The 19357-nt window shown below is 37.9% G+C and overlaps 1 protein-coding gene across 1 annotated transcript; it reads right to left on the bottom strand.

The window, feature by feature from the left end:
• Window positions 1-1347: 1347 nt before the first annotated feature.
• Window positions 1348-2244, bottom strand: LOC307167213 (olfactory receptor 10A6-like; the record flags this gene model as incomplete). Its single annotated transcript, XM_079886203.1, is given in 3 exon segments — window positions 1348-1385; window positions 1388-1413; window positions 1415-2244. Coding segments are annotated over 3 exon segments (894 nt in total).
• Window positions 2245-19357: the final 17113 nt, after the last annotated feature.

The following is a 19357-nucleotide window of genomic DNA, read 5'->3' as shown; positions in this document are numbered from 1 at the left end:
TTCTCTGCTTGGCCCATATTGAATGAACTGGGCTAAGCTAAGTGCTATCAAAGTGTCGCCGCGCGCCAGAGCGATTTAGTGCACGCACTGAGACGAGAGAGGTATGTATCAACTCGTCTTAGTTAAGGGAATAACATAGCTTAATATGAAAAAACGGTGGAGTATCCCTTTAATATATGATATATTTGAAATTAATTACATTTAATGTGCATTAAGTGCGCCGAAAAGATGGCATTTAATTCACACTTAAGTGTATATATTTAAATTATATTATTTATGTAATAAGTACACTTTATAAAAGTACACTTAAGTGCACTTTTTTTCACAAGGGTGTGTTTTATGCATATTCAAATTATTATATATACATATTTAATTTTTATTATAGCCTATTGTAGGACAGTGAAAATGGACTATTGTACAGAATTGCATCAAAACATGATGCATGGTCTCCTTGCACAAACACCAAAGTTCTAATGGCAACCACTATAAGAAAACAATATTATTGTTTTGTGATACGTAAAGGATAACAGTCAGCTTCAGTTACCCAGATGAGCAAACTAATACACAGCATTGCTAGACTACGTTGAATGCTATATCTGACCTCTGAATGCCAGCACTAAACAATCAGAATGAAGAATGGAATGTTCTTTGAGGATGTAGCATAAGGAATGTTTTCCTTGAGAGTAAGGAGAGGACAACGGCCTTCTCATAAAAATCTTGTCTTTCTCTGCCATCTAGTGGGAAAGCAAGAGTATTCATTTTTGTGATTTTTCAGTAAAATATGCAATGAAATGCATTTTATTTTTAGTACATTTTAAATGTTTTGTGCTCCATTCTGAATGCACAGACAATAACTCGCAAAAATGGCCATACATTTTTCACATTTTTTAATGATTATAAACATTACTAAAGATTACTGTATGAGAAGTACTTTTAATGTGCTTGTTGTTGCTGTGTTTAACTCATTTTAAAGTCACAGTATTGCTAACTGTTTTCTAAAGACAGTGGGTCTTACTTCTGTGATGAAATCACACTAATTTCATCACTAATTATTTTGATTTCCTTTAGTCTTCTATAAATGACTGAATAAAAAATCTAGATATGTGATATTTATAAATGCCAATGGGCTTGAATCAAGGGAATATGAAAAATATAATTTATCCTTGGGAAACATTGCCATCCTCATCTGCTGGACATCACATTAATTCTGTGTAACATAGGGCAGAAATCAAAGCAAACTAAACATTTTATACAATAAGAGAAATAAAACTGTTGTTAATCTCTGGCCTCATTTTTAATGATCTGTTGTGCCATTTTTGACTTTCCCAGAAGCTTGACTATCTTATCTCATAGTTCGTCAGTCTTTAGGTTCAGCATTGGGGGAGGGTAACAGAAACAGTCAGAATTGCTGAAAAGATCCACATTCTGAATTAAACGCAGGTTCCCTAGTATGTATGCCAGCATGACTGGCATGTAATAGAGCAGGACCAGCAGCAGGTGAGTGAAACAGGTGTGAAAGGCCTTCCAGCGCTGTGTTGTAGATGCAATCCGCATCACAGCAATCACTACAATCACATAGGTGAGAATAATAAAAGTCAAGGGGCCTAGCAAAACGGTCAATGACTTAGCTGTGCCCAGCTGGCGATTGTAAGAGGTGTCTGCACAATCCAAATTGTATACTGGACCGTGTTCACAACAGCAGCTCTTCACCTCTCTGGAGGCACAATAAGGAAGCCTGGCAGCGAGGCTGACTGGGAAAATCTCCAGCAGAATAACCATAGACCAAATCTCTCCTATTATAAGCAGCATCCTCAGTTTGGTGTTTATGGTAGAGTAATGCAGGGGCCAGCAGATTGCAATCAGCCGGTCATACGCCAAAAGAGCAAGAGAGAAAGATTCCATGTCACCAAAAAAATGCACGAAGAACATTTGGGAGAAACATGCTCCAAATGAAACATGATTTTGATTGAACACAAAAACAGGCACCATTTGAGGAATTATAACACTATTCATTGAAATGTCAACAATAGCTAGATTACACACAGCAAGATACTTGGGATTATGTAAACTGGAGTTCATTAGAACAACAATCAGAAGAACAAGATTACTCAGCAAGGTGATCATGTAGATAATCGCCAAGGCCAAAATTAGATAGTTTTTGTTCGGCCAAGTGCGGAAGGCAGTTAGATAAAATCCTTCATTGAAAGAATCAGTTCCATTGCTGAAAGCAATTGAAAAATTCATTTGAACACTTTCAAATCTGAAAAACAAAAAGTTGTTATTACAAATTTAAAATGTTTTCAGCCCTAAAAAATTCATTTTTAACACTTTATTTTACAGTGTCTTTGTTACATAGGGTACATGTACTTACCATAGTAATAATAGTAAATTATGCATAATTACATGCAATTAACCATCAACCAAATCCTAATCCTACCTTAACCCTAAGTACATGTTGTTAATTATTATTACTCAGTACTTAAATATATAATTACACTGTGACAATGACACCTTAAAATAAAGTGTAACCAATTCATTTTCAAATATATTTTATGAAAAGCCACTTTGAAAAGTCAATTACATTTTTTGTCTTTCACTAGACTCTTCCCTGTGAAGGCCTCCTTCCCTTATTATTCAGGCCAGACAAGTAATTTGGCGATGTCAATTTGTAAAGAAACATAACGCGCCTGCGCACATACATATTCAAACGCGCATGTGACTAAACATGTAATGTGCATGCCGTCACCGTTTTCACAGATTCACGTTTTTGAAGTTTACACGGAGATGATAACGTTTAAAAAAAAAAAAATCAAAACTTGCACCTTGGAACCTATTTCAAAGTTTGCATTCTCTTTGCCGTGCAAATGAACGGCCAGAACGCAATAAAAGTTTCTTGCTTTCAGTTAAAACGGTGTTATGTAAGCGGCCCCTAAGTTAATAACTAATGATCTTTGCAACAGAAGTGAATCAAACAAAAACTTACTTTAGCTGGACAATAACTTTATTCAAAAGCTGCTGTAAAGCCAAAACAATCTCTGTTACTTTAATTTACTATTATCACTGTAAAGCTGCTTTGAAACAATCTATATTGTTACAAGCGCTATATAAATGAAGGTGACTTGACTTGACAACACAAAATATGAGCAGATTTAGGGAGTGAATTAACACTGAAGTGTTTCATTATTATTTTCTATTTCAATTATATAAAATAAGTCTCATATTGATTCCACATCTTCATACAATCATAAGAAAAGCGACATTGTACTGTAACAGAAAACACACAGACAAAACCATTAGAAGTGTTAATAATAATAATAATACATTTTATTTATATTGCACTTTTCTTGTACCCAAAGCGCTACAAGTACAGTACAAAAGTAAATACATTAAAAATACATAAAAAAAAAGAAAACAACAAGAAGTATAATAGAATATACATCGAGTGTCACCAATTAAGACACAGACATCTTAAAAAGATGGGTTTTTAACTGTTTCTTAAAACTTGTTAGTGTTGGTGCATTCCTAACAGTTAAAGGAAGTGCATTCCACAACCTGGGGGCGGACACAGAGAAAGCTCTTTCACCCATCGTTTTCAGTCTGCAAGAAGGCTGTTTAAGTAGAAGAGAGTTGGCAGAACGGAGAGATCGAGAGGGCATATATAACGTAATTAAATCACATATATTTGATGGTGCAATTCCATGTACAGCTTTATATGTTAAGATAAGAGTTTTAAAATCAATGCGGTCATGGACCGGAAGCCAATGCAGGTTCCTAAGCACCCCAGAGATATGCTGACGAAAAGGAGTATGTGTAAGAACATGAGCAGCTGAATTCTGTATATGTTGCAGGCGCTTAATAGATTTTGCTGGTAGCCCAAGATAAAGGGCATTACAATAATCAAGCCTAGAGGTCACAAGTGCATGGACAAGCCTTTCTGCATCAGGTAATGAAAGAAAGAACCTGATCCTAGCAATATTCCTTAGATGGAAAAATGCAGATTTTGAAATGCTCTTGATATGTGCTTCAAGTGTCAAGTGAGAATCAAAAATTACTCCAAGGTTGCGTACTTGTGGTGATGCAGACAGTACATTGTTTTCAATCTCCAAATTAAAATTTAATGGCAAATGGAAGTTAAATGAACAAACAAATCTCTCTTGAAATCTTGCTTTGAGTTTGGATTCAAATCGGGTTGTGTCAAAGGAAAATAGATTTTTAAAGGCCTGCTAAACTGATGACCAGGGTCTAATGGGTCTAATTAACCACTATTGTGCAAACCAAAACATAATTACCTTGTTTGAAGTTTTGTCATTAAACAAAATGTTTCTCTTGTGGATTTAATTAGTAATTTTGCCCAAATAGCTTTTGTTGGTCTTTACACTTTGACCCATTGAGACAAACAAATTAAAAACGAAATATTTTTTCTCTTAGTAACAAAGGAAAGATGTTGTCATCATGCAAGACAATAAAAACATATTATAAAAGCATAATATAACAATAGCACACTCGTGGCCATGCTATATCGATTTATATCAGCATGGCTGCTGTGATTCGGCCTTAGGCAATTACAGTCATGCTGATATAGAGCCATATACAATGGCTACGAGTGTGATATTGCATTTATATAACAGTTCAACGACACAAGTGTGTAAATAAATAAGAAACAGCAGCAGAGTGTCTTTAAAGGTGCTCTAAGCGATGTTGGGTGACGCCACTTCTTGTTGACATTCAAAGTATTGTCAAACAAAACGGAGGCCAGCTCGACCCTCCCTCTTCCTCATCCCGTCCGAATAGTATTGGATTTCAATAATGCTCAGTATGGTTTTCCCCAATAGAAGGCGCTGAAACACCAATCTTCTTTCCATTCCTTCATCAGGACATTCATTCTACCATTAACTTTTACCTTGCCATACCTTTACAGCCTTGAAGTGATGAAGTACTCCATTCTATACACCAACTATCGGAGAAAGCAGACACCGATATGCAGACACAGCAAGAGCTGGAAAATCTCATGTTAAGCTGGCCCACTGTTTGCAACCAGGAAATTGGATATACCAATTTGATCAAGCACCGTATCATCACCACAGATGAACTACCTGTTAGAAAGAGAGCATACAAGGTTTCCATTGAAAAACAGAGTTTTGTTGAAGATCAAATCAAGGAGCTGCTTGATAAGAAAATCATTCGACCATCTTGCTCTCCATGGGCATCACCAGTGGTGGTGGTACAGAAAAAAGATGGAGGATCAAGACTCTGTGTTGACTACCGCGGGTTGAATGCCAAAACTCATCTGGATGCATATCCAATGCCACAAATACAAGACATCTTAGAGTCATTACATGGGGCAACTGTATTCTCTACACTGGACTTAAAGAGTGGCTATTGGCAACTGGAAATGGAGTCTCATAGCATTCAAAAAACGGGTTTCATCACATCCTCAGGGTTATATAAATTTCTGGGTCTTCCTTTTGGACTGAAAAATGCAGCAGCGTCTTTCCAGAGACTTATGGAACATGTATTGCGGGAGTTGAAAGGTAAATGTTGTATGGTTTACATTGATGATGTCGTGGTGTATTCCAAAAATAAGCAAGACCATCTCCAACATCTCCAACAAGTTTTCAATTGTTTCCACAAAGCAGGTCTCACACTCAACCTCAAAAAGTGCAATTTCATTCAAAAATCGCTCACATTCTTAGGCCATGTTGTTTCAAGAGAAGGGATCAAAACCGATCCCACAAAGGTGTCAGCAGTTAGTTCATTTCCCATCCCACAGTCTCTCAAAGACGTTCAACGATTTTTGGGTATGGCCGGTTGGTACCATTGGTTCATTCCCAGTTTCTCAGAGAAGGCTGCTCCACCTCATGCTTTGAAACAGAAAAACTCTACCTTGATTTGGACAGATCAATGCCAACAGGCATTCGATCTTATCAAGCAAGACTTAATGCAAGCTCCCGTTTTAACCTCCCCTGACTTCACTCAACCATTCCGAGTTCAAACGGACGCCAGTGAAGTTGGTTTGGGAGCCGTTCTTACACAAGAATGTGCAGGGAAAGAACATGTTATTGCATATGCATCCAGACTACTGAGAGGGGCAGAAAGGTCATACTCGGTATCTGAGAAAGAGTGCCTAGCAGTGGTGTGGGCAGTGGAGAAATGGAGGCCATATCTCGAAGGAAGACTATTTGAAGTTTTAACTGATCATGCTGCATTGACATGGGCATTTCAACACCCCAAACCATCATCACGTCTCATCAGATGGACCATAAGACTACAAGGATTTCACTTCACTGTTAAGTATAGAAAAGGTCAGTGTAATGTGGTACCTGATGCATTATCCAGAGCTCCAAGCCTCACCATTTCACCTAACATTATTGCTGTAGCTCAAGCATCTAATTCCATCTCATTACCAGTCAGTATGCCAGTAGATTTATCACAGATAGCCATCGCTCAAAACAATGACCCAGAAATACAAGAATTGATTTCCAAAGTACCATCTCAGACCCCACAAGACTCATCACGAGTTCATTATGTAACAGAAAATGGATTCCTGTTCCGTAGTGTTCCAGATGGACGAAAAGGTCAAAAGCTTCAACTTGTCATTCCATCCATCCATCATCAAGCTTTTGTTCAGTATGCTCATGACAATCCTCTCAGTGGTCATCTGGGTAAACTCAAGACCTTGCTCAGACTACTGGAAACTGTATACTGGCCAACTATCAGAGCTGATGTTTGGAAACATTGTAAAGAATGCCAAGTCTGTCAAAAATACAAACCATCCATGTCAAAATTATCTGGTTATCTACAGTCTACACCCATTGTTGAACCTGGCTCCATGATGGGCATCGACCTCATGGGGCCTTTTCCAAAAAGTGTCAAACAAAACGAGTATCTACTTGTTACCGTGGATTATTGTTCTAAGTGGGTGGAGATGTTTCCCCTGAGGTCTGCTAAAACCCCTCAGATAGCCCGAGTTCTGGTAGAGGAGATATTTACCAGATGGGGAACGCCAGCCTACCTGGTCTCAGATCGTGGTGCCCAATTCACCTCTCAACTCCTCGGTCAGGTGTGCAAGCAGTGGGGAGTCATTCAAAAACTGACCACAGCCTACCATCCCCAAACAAATCTGACGGAGAGAGTCAATCGAAATTTGAAGACCATGATTGCCTCTTACGTCGGAGACCACCATAAGCATTGGGATAGATGGATTGCCGAATTCAGGTTTGCTATTAACACAGCCTACCACGAAAGCACAGGTTTTACACCTGCTGAAGTAGCGCTTGGACGTAAATTAAAAGGTCCAATGGAGAGAGCTCTACATAAACCGCCTGACCCTAATAACCCTGCATATTCCATCCTTGACAGACAACAAGAACTCCTTACTCTTGTGAAGGAGAATGTGAACCAAGCCAAAGCTAAGCAAAAGGGATACTATGATCAGCATCGTAAGCCAGTGCATTTCCAAGAAGGGGATGTGGTTTGGGTACGGACACATCCTTTATCTAGAGCCGATGAAGGGTTCATGGCTAAGCTGTCTGCTAAGTGGAAAGGGCCAGCAAAAATTAACAAAAAGTTAGGGCCAGTTAATTTTAAAGTTTCTTTTATTTCTGATCCAGACAGTACTGAAACGTATCATGTGCAAAATCTTAAGATTTGTCATGGTTATGGCAAATCTCCTTCTGAGGAGAGGGGTATGTAACAGTATTAGCTATTACTTTGATATTTTTTCATACTCACCACTAGGGGGCGCATGAGCGTTAGAACCTCTTGTATTTAAAAGGGTAGTGGTATAGAAGAAGTCAGTTTGATAGAGCAGATGTGAGCGGAGCAGACGAGGCGGCAAAAGACACGGTCTGATTAATATCAAGTTATTTGATGGCATTTGGCATAATCTGATTTGTGACTGGATCTGGACACTAGAATGGAGTTATGTAGTGGAGGTGGAGGTGAGGATGAGGATATTGATAATCTAGGGTTCAGGAGATCTAGTAGTCAAAAGCATGGACAGGGGAGAGAGAAAAGATCTTTAGAACAGGATGAAATTGAGGGCGATAGAGCGGTAAGAAGGAGAATGTGTCAGGAAGACGATCTGAGGGTCGTAGTTACGTTCAAAGAAGGGGGCGACATAAATGATGTTGGTTTGTGTACATTAACACACGGACTGAAGAAAGCGCTGGGAGACATAGAAATGGCGAAGATATTGCGGGATGGCAGACTATTGATCAAGTGTAAAAATATTGTACAAAGGGACAAGGCTCTTAAAATTCAGTCAGTGTGCAAGAAAGAGGTAAGTGAGGTTAGGGAGTTTGGGGAATGGGGAGCGAAGGGGGTTATATCGGGAATTCCGGTGGGAGAGAAACTGGATGAGCTCAGGAAAGTTATCAAAGGAGGAACAGTAGTGAGTGTGAAAAGGCTTCAAGCTAATCGTAATGGGGAGAGATTGGATAGCACGTCTGTCCTCTTAGGGTTTAAAGAGCAAGTGCTACCTGAAAGAGTAATGATAGGCTATATGAGCTTCTATGTACGGGAATATGTCCCTCCCCCGATCAGATGCTATAAATGTCAAAGGTATGGGCATATTGCAAAAGTCTGTAAAGGTAAACAGCGATGCGGGAAGTGTGGAGGTGAGCATGAATATGGAGAATGTAGTGATAGGGATGAAAGAAAATGCTGTAATTGTGGGGGGGACCATACGGCTGCATATGGTGGATGCCCAGTAAGGAAAAGGGCAGAAGAAGTCCAGCAGGTACGGACAGCAAGGAATCTCTCATATGCTGAAGCAGTAAAAGCAGTTAAAAGAGACAGAAAAGAGGGGGGGCAAAGGGAAACCCAAATGCAAGGTAATGAAGGAGGAGGAAGGGATAAGGAGGGAGCAATAAGCACTGAGAAATTAATACTGTTTATAGCATATGTGGTTAATTGCACTGACCAGGCAAAAACCAGAACGGAAAAAATTAAGATAGTAGTTAAAGCTGCATCCAGATTCCTTAACATTGGGAATTTGTCATGGGAAAAAATACAAACAGAACTAATACAGAGTGAGATTAATGATCCATTACAACTATCCATATGATTCCCTTTTTAATACTTCAATGGAATGCCAGAAGTCTGATCACGAATGGACAGGAGGTAAAAGGTTTTTTAAATGATATGGAGTATAAACCGGACATTATATGCATACAAGAAACATGGTTAAAACAGTCACTGGAGTTTGTTATAAAAGGATATTCAAGTGTCAGGAGAGATCGAGGGGAAAGGAATGGGGGAGGTTGCGCTATATTTGTTAAGAGAGGAATACAATATAGAGAAATAAAGAAAGGTAATGATTTAGAATTTATTGTAATAGAAGTTTGGACTAGAATGGGCAGTGTGAAGGTTATACATTTTTATAACCCATGTAGACAGCTGGAGGTGGAGCAGTTAGAGGAAATCTGGGAGAATGTAAATGGGAAAGCTATCTGGTGTGGGGACTTTAATGCACATAGCACACTCTGGGGAAACAAAGATGACTACAATGGAAGTGTGATTGAAAGTTTTCTGGAAGAAAAAGGTATAATCTGTCTAAATGACGGTTCAAGCACTAGGGTTGATGTGGTAAGGGGCAGCGAATCTGCTATAGATTTAACTATGGTAACAAGAACAATAGCAGATAAGTGTAGTTGGGAAGTACAAAGGGAAAATGTAGGAAGTGACCACTTCCCTATAATTATTAGGGTTGAGATGGAATTAGAAAGAACAAGTGAAGTGATAGAGGGGAAATGGATTCTAGGAAAAGCTGATTGGGAAAAATTTGTAATTTTAAGTGAATATGAGCTTTTGAATGTTAATAAAAATCAGAGTGTTGAAAAATTATGTATTGACATTAGTAGTAGTATAGTAGCTGCGGCAGAAAGGGCTATTCCAAAAACTAAGCCAAAAAGTATGAAAAAGATAGTGCCATGGTGGTCTAAGGAATGTAGTGAAGCCATTAAAAAGAGAAATAAAGATTTTAAAACGTTGAAAAGGACGCATAACTTTCAGAATTTAATAGAGTATAAGAGGTCACAAGCGAAGGTAAGACAAATAATTAAAAAGACTAAGAAGGAGTATTGGAGGAAGTTCTGCTGTTCTCTTGGACGTACAACACCAATAGAACGAGTGTGGGGAATGATTAAGAGGATGAGAGGAAATGGAAGGGAATATGAATATCCAGTAATGGTAGAAGAAGGTAAAACTTTTGTAAATTGTATAGATAAGGCAGAAGCAATAGTAAAAACTTTGGCTAAGGTACACAGTTCAAGAAACTTAAGTCCTGAGGAGATAAAAGCAAGGCAAGACACAATGGCAAAGTATAGAGTTGAGTTGCAGGAGAAGGAAGGGGAAGGAGTGTTAAATAGTTTATTTTCAATTCAGGAGCTGAACAACGCCTTGAAGAAGGTAAACAGGTCTACACCAGGAATGGACAAAATTTGCTACTCAATGTTAGAGAAACTGAGTGATGAGGGTAAAGGAGTGTTGCTTCTATTATATAATAAGATATGGAAAGAAGGAGTTCTCCCCCCATCCTGGAAGGAATCCACCATTGTCCCAATAAGGAAACCTGGGAAGGACCCCAAAAGTCCTGGTAGTTATAGGCCAATAGCGCTAACCTCCCAAATGGGGAAGGCTCTTGAGAGAATGGTTAATGATAGACTTACATATTATCTAGAAACCAAAGGATTATTACATAACTATCAGTCAGGTTTTAGGAAAGGCAGAGGTACTATGGACCCATTGGTAGCCCTGGAGGATGTAATAAGGAAGGCTCAAGTCAATAAAGAAACTGTTATAGTAGTATACTTTGACGTGGAGAAGGCGTATGATATGATGTGGAAGGAGGGGTTGCTGGTCAAGTTGTCTCAGCTCGGAATAAGAGGTAGAATGTGGAGATGGGTTAAAAATTTCCTATCAGGAAGGAAAATCAAAGTTAGAATTAATGGGGTTTTTAGCAATGAGTATGAGGCTGACAATGGTACACCTCAGGGAAGCATAATAAGCCCATTGCTTTTTATTGTTATGATAAATGACATTTTTAAGAACATAGATAAATCTATTGGAGTTGCATTATTTGCTGACGATGGAGCTATGTGGAAAAAAGGAAGAAATATAAACCATATAGTAAATAAGATGCAGCAAGCAGTAGACATGGTACAAAAATGGGCTCTAGAGTGGGGCTTTAGGATATCTGTGGAAAAGACTAAAGTTATGTTCTTCACAAGGAAAACTATAAGTCAGGACTTAAAGATCACAATTTATGGTAAAGAGTTGGAAAGGACAGACCATTTTAAGTATCTGGGTATTTGGTTTGACAAACGATTAACGTGGGTATTGCATATCCAAAAAATGATAGAGAAATGTAAAAGAGTGTTGAATGTAATGCGATGTCTGCGTGGTGTAGAGTGGGGTGCAAGTAGGCCTGCTTTGAAATCCATCTATATAGGTTTAATACAATCAATATTTGATTATGGGTGTATTGTGTATAGATCTGCTAATAAAACAATATTGAAGAAGCTGGACATTATTCAAAATAAAGCATTGAGGTTATGTAGTGGAGTCATAAAGACCACTCCTGTGGCAGCCTTACAGGTGGAATTGGGAGAAATGCCTTTGCATCTCAGACGGGATCAGCTATCTCTGGTCTACTGGGCTAATCTTAAAGGGCATCAGGAGGGTCACATAGGACTGAATTCTTTAACAAACTGTCAAGAGAGAGGAAACATAAAAATTAAAAGTTTTGGATGGATCATTAAAGAAAAGGCGAGTGAAGTTGAGGTAGATCAACTAGTTGTGTGTCCTACAGTTTCCTACCCTGCAGTTCCTTTGTGGATCCTTGAGGTGCCTTCAGTTGATTTTGGCCTCTTGGAGGCAAAGGAGAAAATAGAAGAATTTAATAAATCTTATGTTGAAAGGTATTTACAGGAGACATATGGGGATAGATCTATTATATTTACAGACGCATCAAAAAGAGAAGACAAGCAAATGGGGGCAGCATTTGTCATCCCAAAACTAAAAATAGGTGTAATGAAAAGGCTAAATAACAATTTAGCTGTTTATACAGCAGAGCTGACTGCTATTTTTCTGGCTCTCGTATGGAGCGAGAGTAATAGGCTTAGGCCAAGAAATATAGTTATAGTCTCAGATTCAACTTCAGCATTGTGTAGTATTAAGAACCTACAGTCTCAGACAAGGCAGGATATTGTACTAGACATAGCTCAATTAATAAACAATCTGCAGAAGTCAGGAATCAGTGTCACACTTTTGTGGGTACCAGCTCACATTGGAGTTACAGGGAATGAGTTGGCAGATCAGTATGCTAAGAAAGCTACAGAGCGATCTAGTATTGATATGGAAATTAAATACAGTAAGGCTGAAATTAAGAGTATTGTTAAGGATAAACTGAGAGGAAAGTGGCAGAAGTTGTGGGACAGTGAACCAACTGGTAGACACTTTTACAATATTCAAAAGAATGTGGGAGGGTGCAGAAACGAACATAGGAATACTCAGGAAGAAGATGTGATCTCTAGGATGAGGCTAGGCCATACAGGTTTGAACAGTACCTTGTTTTTAATGAAAAAACATGCTGATGGCACGTGTAGTGATTGCAATACTCAAGAAACTATAGAGCATGTGATAGAATCCTGTAATAAGTACCAGTATGAGAGGCAGAAGTTACTTAGGTGTCTTGAAGCTGAACATATACCCTTAAGGATTAGAGGGTTATTACAGAGACAGTCTGAAGAAACATGCTACAGCTATCTGTTCCTTTTCCTAAGAGAAACGGGTCTACTAAGGAGAATATAATTGCTTTATAATGTTTTTTTTTTTTTTTTTTTTTTTTTTAATTATTATTATAGAGAGTAAGTAGTCCAGATCCACACTCCTTTTCAGAAGGTGGCGGTAATGCACACCATTCGTTGTTTGCCAACCGCCAAATAAACAGAAGAAGAAGAAGAAGAAGTAAGTTTGTTTGGAAGAGGGAAGCGTGGTTTTATCCAAGCACCTCCTGCAACACTCATTGGAGTCCTGATTGAGAAACTTTGTTTCCAGTTCAATCATGTAAGTTTTGTTTCTCCTAATGTTGTGCAATTGTTTTCATTTGATTTATATAATATATGATAGATATCTTTTCTTTTTGTAGATGGACTCTTTATACGTTACTGTATATTTTGAGATTGTTGAATCCATATGAGTTGCTAAGGCTCAACTGAAATGGACATCAAGTGGTTTCTAACCAATGGATTGATCTCACTGCATTACCTTGTGGATTATCAAGTATCCTAAGTACAAGAATGTGGCTGTGGGCTATCTAGTTTTTTTGTGGATTTCCTTGGATTACTGGAAGAGTACTTGAAGGTTTTTTTGGACTTGGACATCATCCTAAAAATTGACTATTTCAACTTTCTTTGGAGTGATTCCATTAATTACTCAAAGAATCACTCAACTTCAAGATTGACCTGATTAGATGGTTTTATTTATTTTCATTTGTCATTCTGTTTCTATTGATTTTCATTTGTCATTATTTTTCTATTGATTAAGTCTTTCTTTACAGACCATCTGTGTGGATACTGTTTTCATTTGTTGAACTGGTTCCATTTCAATTCATTTTCATATAAATGCATTGTTTTGTTTATTTTTTCTGTTTCCTAAATTGATATAAAGGTATAAAAAGTTAATTCCTGTCTTTATTTTTTGTGGTTACACACTGGGGAACATGTTAAGATTTTGCAGTAATACGTTCTTAGTTGGTGGGCCCCTCCTATTATTCAGATATATATAGCTGCATGCTACTAAAGTGGACAGTGGTTATACCTTCCCTTCCCTTCCCTTCCCTTCCCTTCCGTGCTTCCTGAAACAGTCATGAATTATATCCTTGTGTTGGTTAGGCGAACATGAACGTCCATCTAGAAAAACCAAACTGGATTTACCCACCTGTCCAGCAAAAACAGCCACCTGAATGTCGGATTGGAAGCGGAGTTCTCGCCACCTTTCGAAGGCTTTTCTGATGTAAATTCGTGACTTTGCGCGTTCCTTCTCCTTTTCCCTCTTCTTTGCTATTTGTTCATCAGAACTCTTTGGCCATGTGTCGGCCATATAAAAATTCAAGAGAATATAATTCTGACGTTAGTCGTTGTCTAGGACATCTTTCCTCTAACTTCCCTCTTCATGCTTCTCTCTCCTTCACTCCCCACACCCCCCTTCATGTGCACGCGCACTAAACCCACCCACAAATCATTCTTGTCGGTTATTGGCTGGAACACTGTTTGTTAAGTTTCGTGGTGCAGGTTGGCCCAGTTTGTTTTTGTTGCCGTTTGTGGAGCCTGGGCCGTCTACAGAGGCGTTTTTTTTTTTTTTTTACAGTGTGTTCAGGGGAAAAGGCAGCTAGCGGATAGTGAGGAGATGTTTGCTGTATGTGACAAAAAATGTTTCAGCCTAAAAACGCGTGACATCACTTAGAGCACCTTTAAAAACCCTCTTTTTTGCGCAACTACTTCCTTCCGCCATGGCCCAAGCCATGTCTCTTGAGAACAAGCAACGAAGGAACACTGAGTTGCTTCATTGAAGCTTACTGTGTTATGAAGAGTATAATGAGAGAGAGTGATCGACTAAGTGAGTGCATTACATGCACCTAGCTGATTTTCTTCTCGTCAATCATAATCACAAAATCAGTTTGAATGTCCGCTGAGGAAAGCAATGTCTTTGTCTTTGTCCTTTTATCAGTCAAGGGAATGATGACATTTCCAATGACAGCGCTAGTCAATGCATTTGTAAGTTGCAAGACGTTTTCTCCCTCGGGTTAGTTTTTGTTTGTAGGTGAACGTTATTTTAGAACATAGCCTATCACTTTATTATTTCCATGGCGGCGCATCACGCTTCTCACGTGACACACCGCAGCCACAATAGTGTTGTATAAAGATGTATTGCTTTTATTTCCTTTTTCCTTTTTTATTCAAAATATTTACAATTTTTTTAACTATATCATGAACTTTCTAATATGTCTAATATATTTCTAATATAAAATATGTATACCTGTATGTGTTTTGTCATTTAAAAAAACTTTATAATGATCATGTTGTCAGGGTCCTGCCCTGACAGTCTTGTCTGTCTTGTCTCTGTTCAATGTTTCTTTGTTTGTATTGTGTCTGACCACATGGCTCTGTCTTTATTTGTGTTGGCCATGTGTCCATATAGTCCCGCCTCCTTGTTTCCCCTTACCACACCCCCTTGTTTAGTCCTTGTCTGGTCCCTGTTTGCTTAATTGTGTTCACCTGATACTCATGTGCTGTTCCCTTTATATTGTTCCTCTTTCTCACATGTCTTTGCTGGTTTGTTATGTGTGTGTTATTGCGCATCAGTCAGTGCTAGATTTAGTGTCTCTGACAGTTCTACAGTAGCTTTGTATTTTTGTTTGATTTTTTTTCAGTATTTTCATTGTTCCTGATTTTTAGTCAAGTCCTAGTCTGTCTTTTGCTCTAGTTCTCCAAAGATTTTTTTTTTTTGGTTTATCTCTCGTTTTTGCTTTTGTTAACTAATCTTTTACTTATTTTCTCTTTAGCTTCCCTTCAAGGTTGTGGTCTTGTTTTATTTCTTTGTTTACTATTTCTAGTTATTCATTTAAAGAATTTATTTTACTTTGCTATAGCTCCGGTTATATTTAGTTTCTTATTTTGTTTTCTAGTTTTTGCCAGTTTTTATTTTGCTCTTATTATTATTATTTTTTTATCTCTTGTTGTCTTGAGTCTTGTTTTGTGTGTTGGTTCCTGCCTGCTCCCTGAGATTCCCTGCCTGCTGGTTCCTTCTGCCTGGCAGTTAGACTGGTTCAGAGTCTGTGTGCAGCAAGTATCAGATCTCTGCTTCATGGTTCCTTGCCCTGTCTTCACCACAACCATCTGCTTGTGACCTGTTGTCCTCTGCAGTTGGTTCCAGCAGTCACCCACAGCTGTACTGTCATTGTTTCCCGTTGACCCTTCTGTTTGGGCTGTTCCTGCCTCACCCTATCTTGTATTGTCTTCTGTTAATAAATATCACTCCCTTGCTCATTCTACGTCTGAGTCTCCACTATCTGAATCCTGACACGTGAGCTGATCTATAATGTATGATGGGTGCTGCCATGTTAGCTTGCTCTGCACTCCAGAGAATCGATCTGTCAGATTTACATCACATAAATTCATCCTTCTCCTGAAATACATGAAAGTAAGTGACTGGTAAACTATATAGTATCCTATACAATGTGTATCTGATAAGAATGAAACAAGTTGTCAAATTATAGAACGGATTATTTTTGCTGCTTCCATAGACATCAGTATGTATTTTACAAACTATAAATGTACTGTATTGTTTTGCTACTTCTGTGCATTTAAATGTCTGAAACCTAAAATAAACATTTTATGGTTGAAAACACCGAATAGTTGTCATATTTCAAGTGCTGTGCGTCTGACTCAGCGCCAGCCAATGGGAAGCCCATTTGAGTTTAACAGTTGATCACGTAACGCACTGGACGCTCTAATCACACCCATGTGATCATATGCTCCAGGGGACAGCCAAGACTGATCACACCAGTGTGATCGTACGTGTCAATAAAGAGCCCATCATATCTGCGGTACTTTACCCACTACCCATAACCCAGAAGGCTATGCTTTAAAAGGCTGTTGACACATAACATACTTGTACCTTTCAAATAATAAAAGGTAAAAGAACGTAAAAAAGAAATTTCTGCAAATTATATCTGCATGAGTATATTTCAGATAATTCGATTTTTTTTTAGCTTTATAAAAGGCCATATGTAATGGAAAATATCAAAAGAAAATTAAAATGTCAAATATGCCCCAGTTTTTGTTATGCTTATGAGGACTTAACAAAAGCAGTTGTATACATAAAAACCTAAGCATTGAGTCTACAGGCCTATAAGACAATAGTTAAAATAGTCCTTCAAATAGCCATAACAGATTTAACATCTAATAGTAATGTCAAAGTTTTCTGTCCTCTTAGTGTAACTTTGTTAAGAAACTTTTGATTCATCATGCATGTCCCTAAGAAACTCATTATATTGTTTTGACAAACCTACAGTGATTCCCTATAGAGACCCCCAGAAACAAACATGACTAATATAAAGAAAGCACATTCATTAAACTAATGACTAATTACAGTTGCTACAGTATACAAAAGGTTGACATGCAAGACTAACATCTAACAAGTCTCCAGGTAATAAGTTGAGCTCCTGATGACACAGTATTTTGAGATCCAATAAGAGCAGAAGTCTGCTGTGACACACAACTGTTTTTGCCTACAGATGTATTATTATTATTATTATTATTATTATTATTATTATTATTATTATTATACTATATATTTGGACATGTTACAGAAATTCACACCAACCTTAAAACACTGCATGGCATAAATGTCTCTAATATCTGTTTGATCCATGTGTATTCTGGACTCATATGATTCATTAATTAATATAAAATAAAAGTTAAAGCCAAATGGCAATAAATAAACTAACAAACATTTAAACCTCTGATGACAATGAATTCAGTACAATAATATCTTATATATTACACATTATAATACATATAATGTACACAAGCCTATTGCAGTAAAACACAAGACATCTGCAGACCTAATAAAATAAAAACCATTGCTTGACCTTCACTGAATGATACTAAGGCCTACACCGGCAATTCCCCTGAATCAGTTTCTTCAAGTAACACATCAACCATGAGCCACAGTTTATATCATATATTTTGGTACACTTACACCCACAATTCTGCTTATGGTAAAACATATGAACTGAAATTAACATGATAATTAACATGAGCTTAATTTCATGTATAGGCCTATTACTTTTTTCACATAGCTTTTTCATTCTTGAGAGCAGAGAGCAAAACAAACATTTTTCTCCTGAAATGCAGTATAATTAAAACAAAACTATTAAAGACATATAATGTTACAATATAATGTTAAAATATAATTTGTTGTGCATATTGCCTCAAACTGGATCACTATAATCCTTCACATACTGTATTAAGCAGAATTTAGTCACTACTCTAGAAAAGAAAGGAATCCTTTTTTTTTCTGGTCTGTGCTACACTGTCCAGCTTTAGCTTCCTTTATTCCCTGAACACCTGCATTTTATTGTGAGCTATTTCTGCACTTAGGATGTAAGGCTATAATTATATAAATGTTTTCCACAGAAAATATCACCACCATAAGGTATGTTTTTCATTCTGGGACCAGTATGGGATGCTGGTTTGCTGAGCCTGGTCCCCATCATGGGAAGCGGGAGTGCTGGTTGCAGCTCAACAGTTTAGTTTTGCTTGAGAATAGCATTAATATGCCGGACCACCGGCTGGACCAGCAGTATATCAGCACTACACCGGTTCTAACCAGCCTGAACCAATATGAATTCATGCTGGTTTAAGCTGGATTTTTTCAGCAAGGAAGGAATGAAAGACACGGCACAGTGGCTGAGTAAACAGCACTAGCATCACAGGATGAATGTTCCTACAAAGGATAAATGGTTTACAGAATGGATGAATGCAATGAAAAAAAGAATATTAAAATAGGGATGAAAAACACAATATTTATTAATAAAAACTGTAGGCATACATGCCAAGGAACTTGGCTCATTACTCAACTTAATAAATGGTCATTTTAAAACTATAACACACATATATGTGTGTGTGTGTGTGTGTGTGTGTGTGTGTTTGTGTGTGTGTATGTGTATAAACTGTGTGTAGCCTATGTAACAATGCCACTGGTTTAGAATTGCATCAAGCCCTTCTTTAAATATCAATCAAATTAATTCCAGCAGAAAAGAATATGTCAGGATTTGAGACAACCTGCTAAATTGTTAGTTTGTGATTCTAAAAATGGCAAATAAATTCTACAGGTTTTACCACAATAGAAAAGTGATTTTGTTAACGTTTAACAGTTTTTTTAATCGCTTTGGTACTATTTTCACAAGTTAGGTGGACGTTTTCAAAACTCTTTGTGCTAATATCACAACAGATCATCAAAAGTGCACTTTTTTCAAACATTTCATCATGTTTTCAATTGTGTTAGTACAATACACAAAATCACAAAGTATCCTTTTCACAACACAAAATAAGTTCACTCGTGCACAAGAGGCCGCCATTGTGAACATGGTTCCCTTTCAGTCGCTCACGTTCGACGTAACGTCGACGTGACGACGTAATTGGGATCACTTCAGGGAGCCCTATCAACTTCGAGTGTCTACAGAACGAGCCAATGAACGTTGGCGTGCGTGAATCGCGTCACGCGCCCCCGCCCCGCAGCGCGGGTATAAACAGGAAGCGGGCGCACGCACACATTGTCTTTCACTTCG

The sequence above is a fragment of the Squalius cephalus genome (assembly GCF_949319135.1).
Source record: "Squalius cephalus genome assembly, chromosome: 11".
Taxonomy (NCBI): Eukaryota; Metazoa; Chordata; class Actinopteri; order Cypriniformes; family Leuciscidae; genus Squalius; species Squalius cephalus.
The sequence above is the reverse complement of the archived record's forward strand: the minus strand, read 5'-3'. Positions and strand labels throughout refer to the sequence as shown.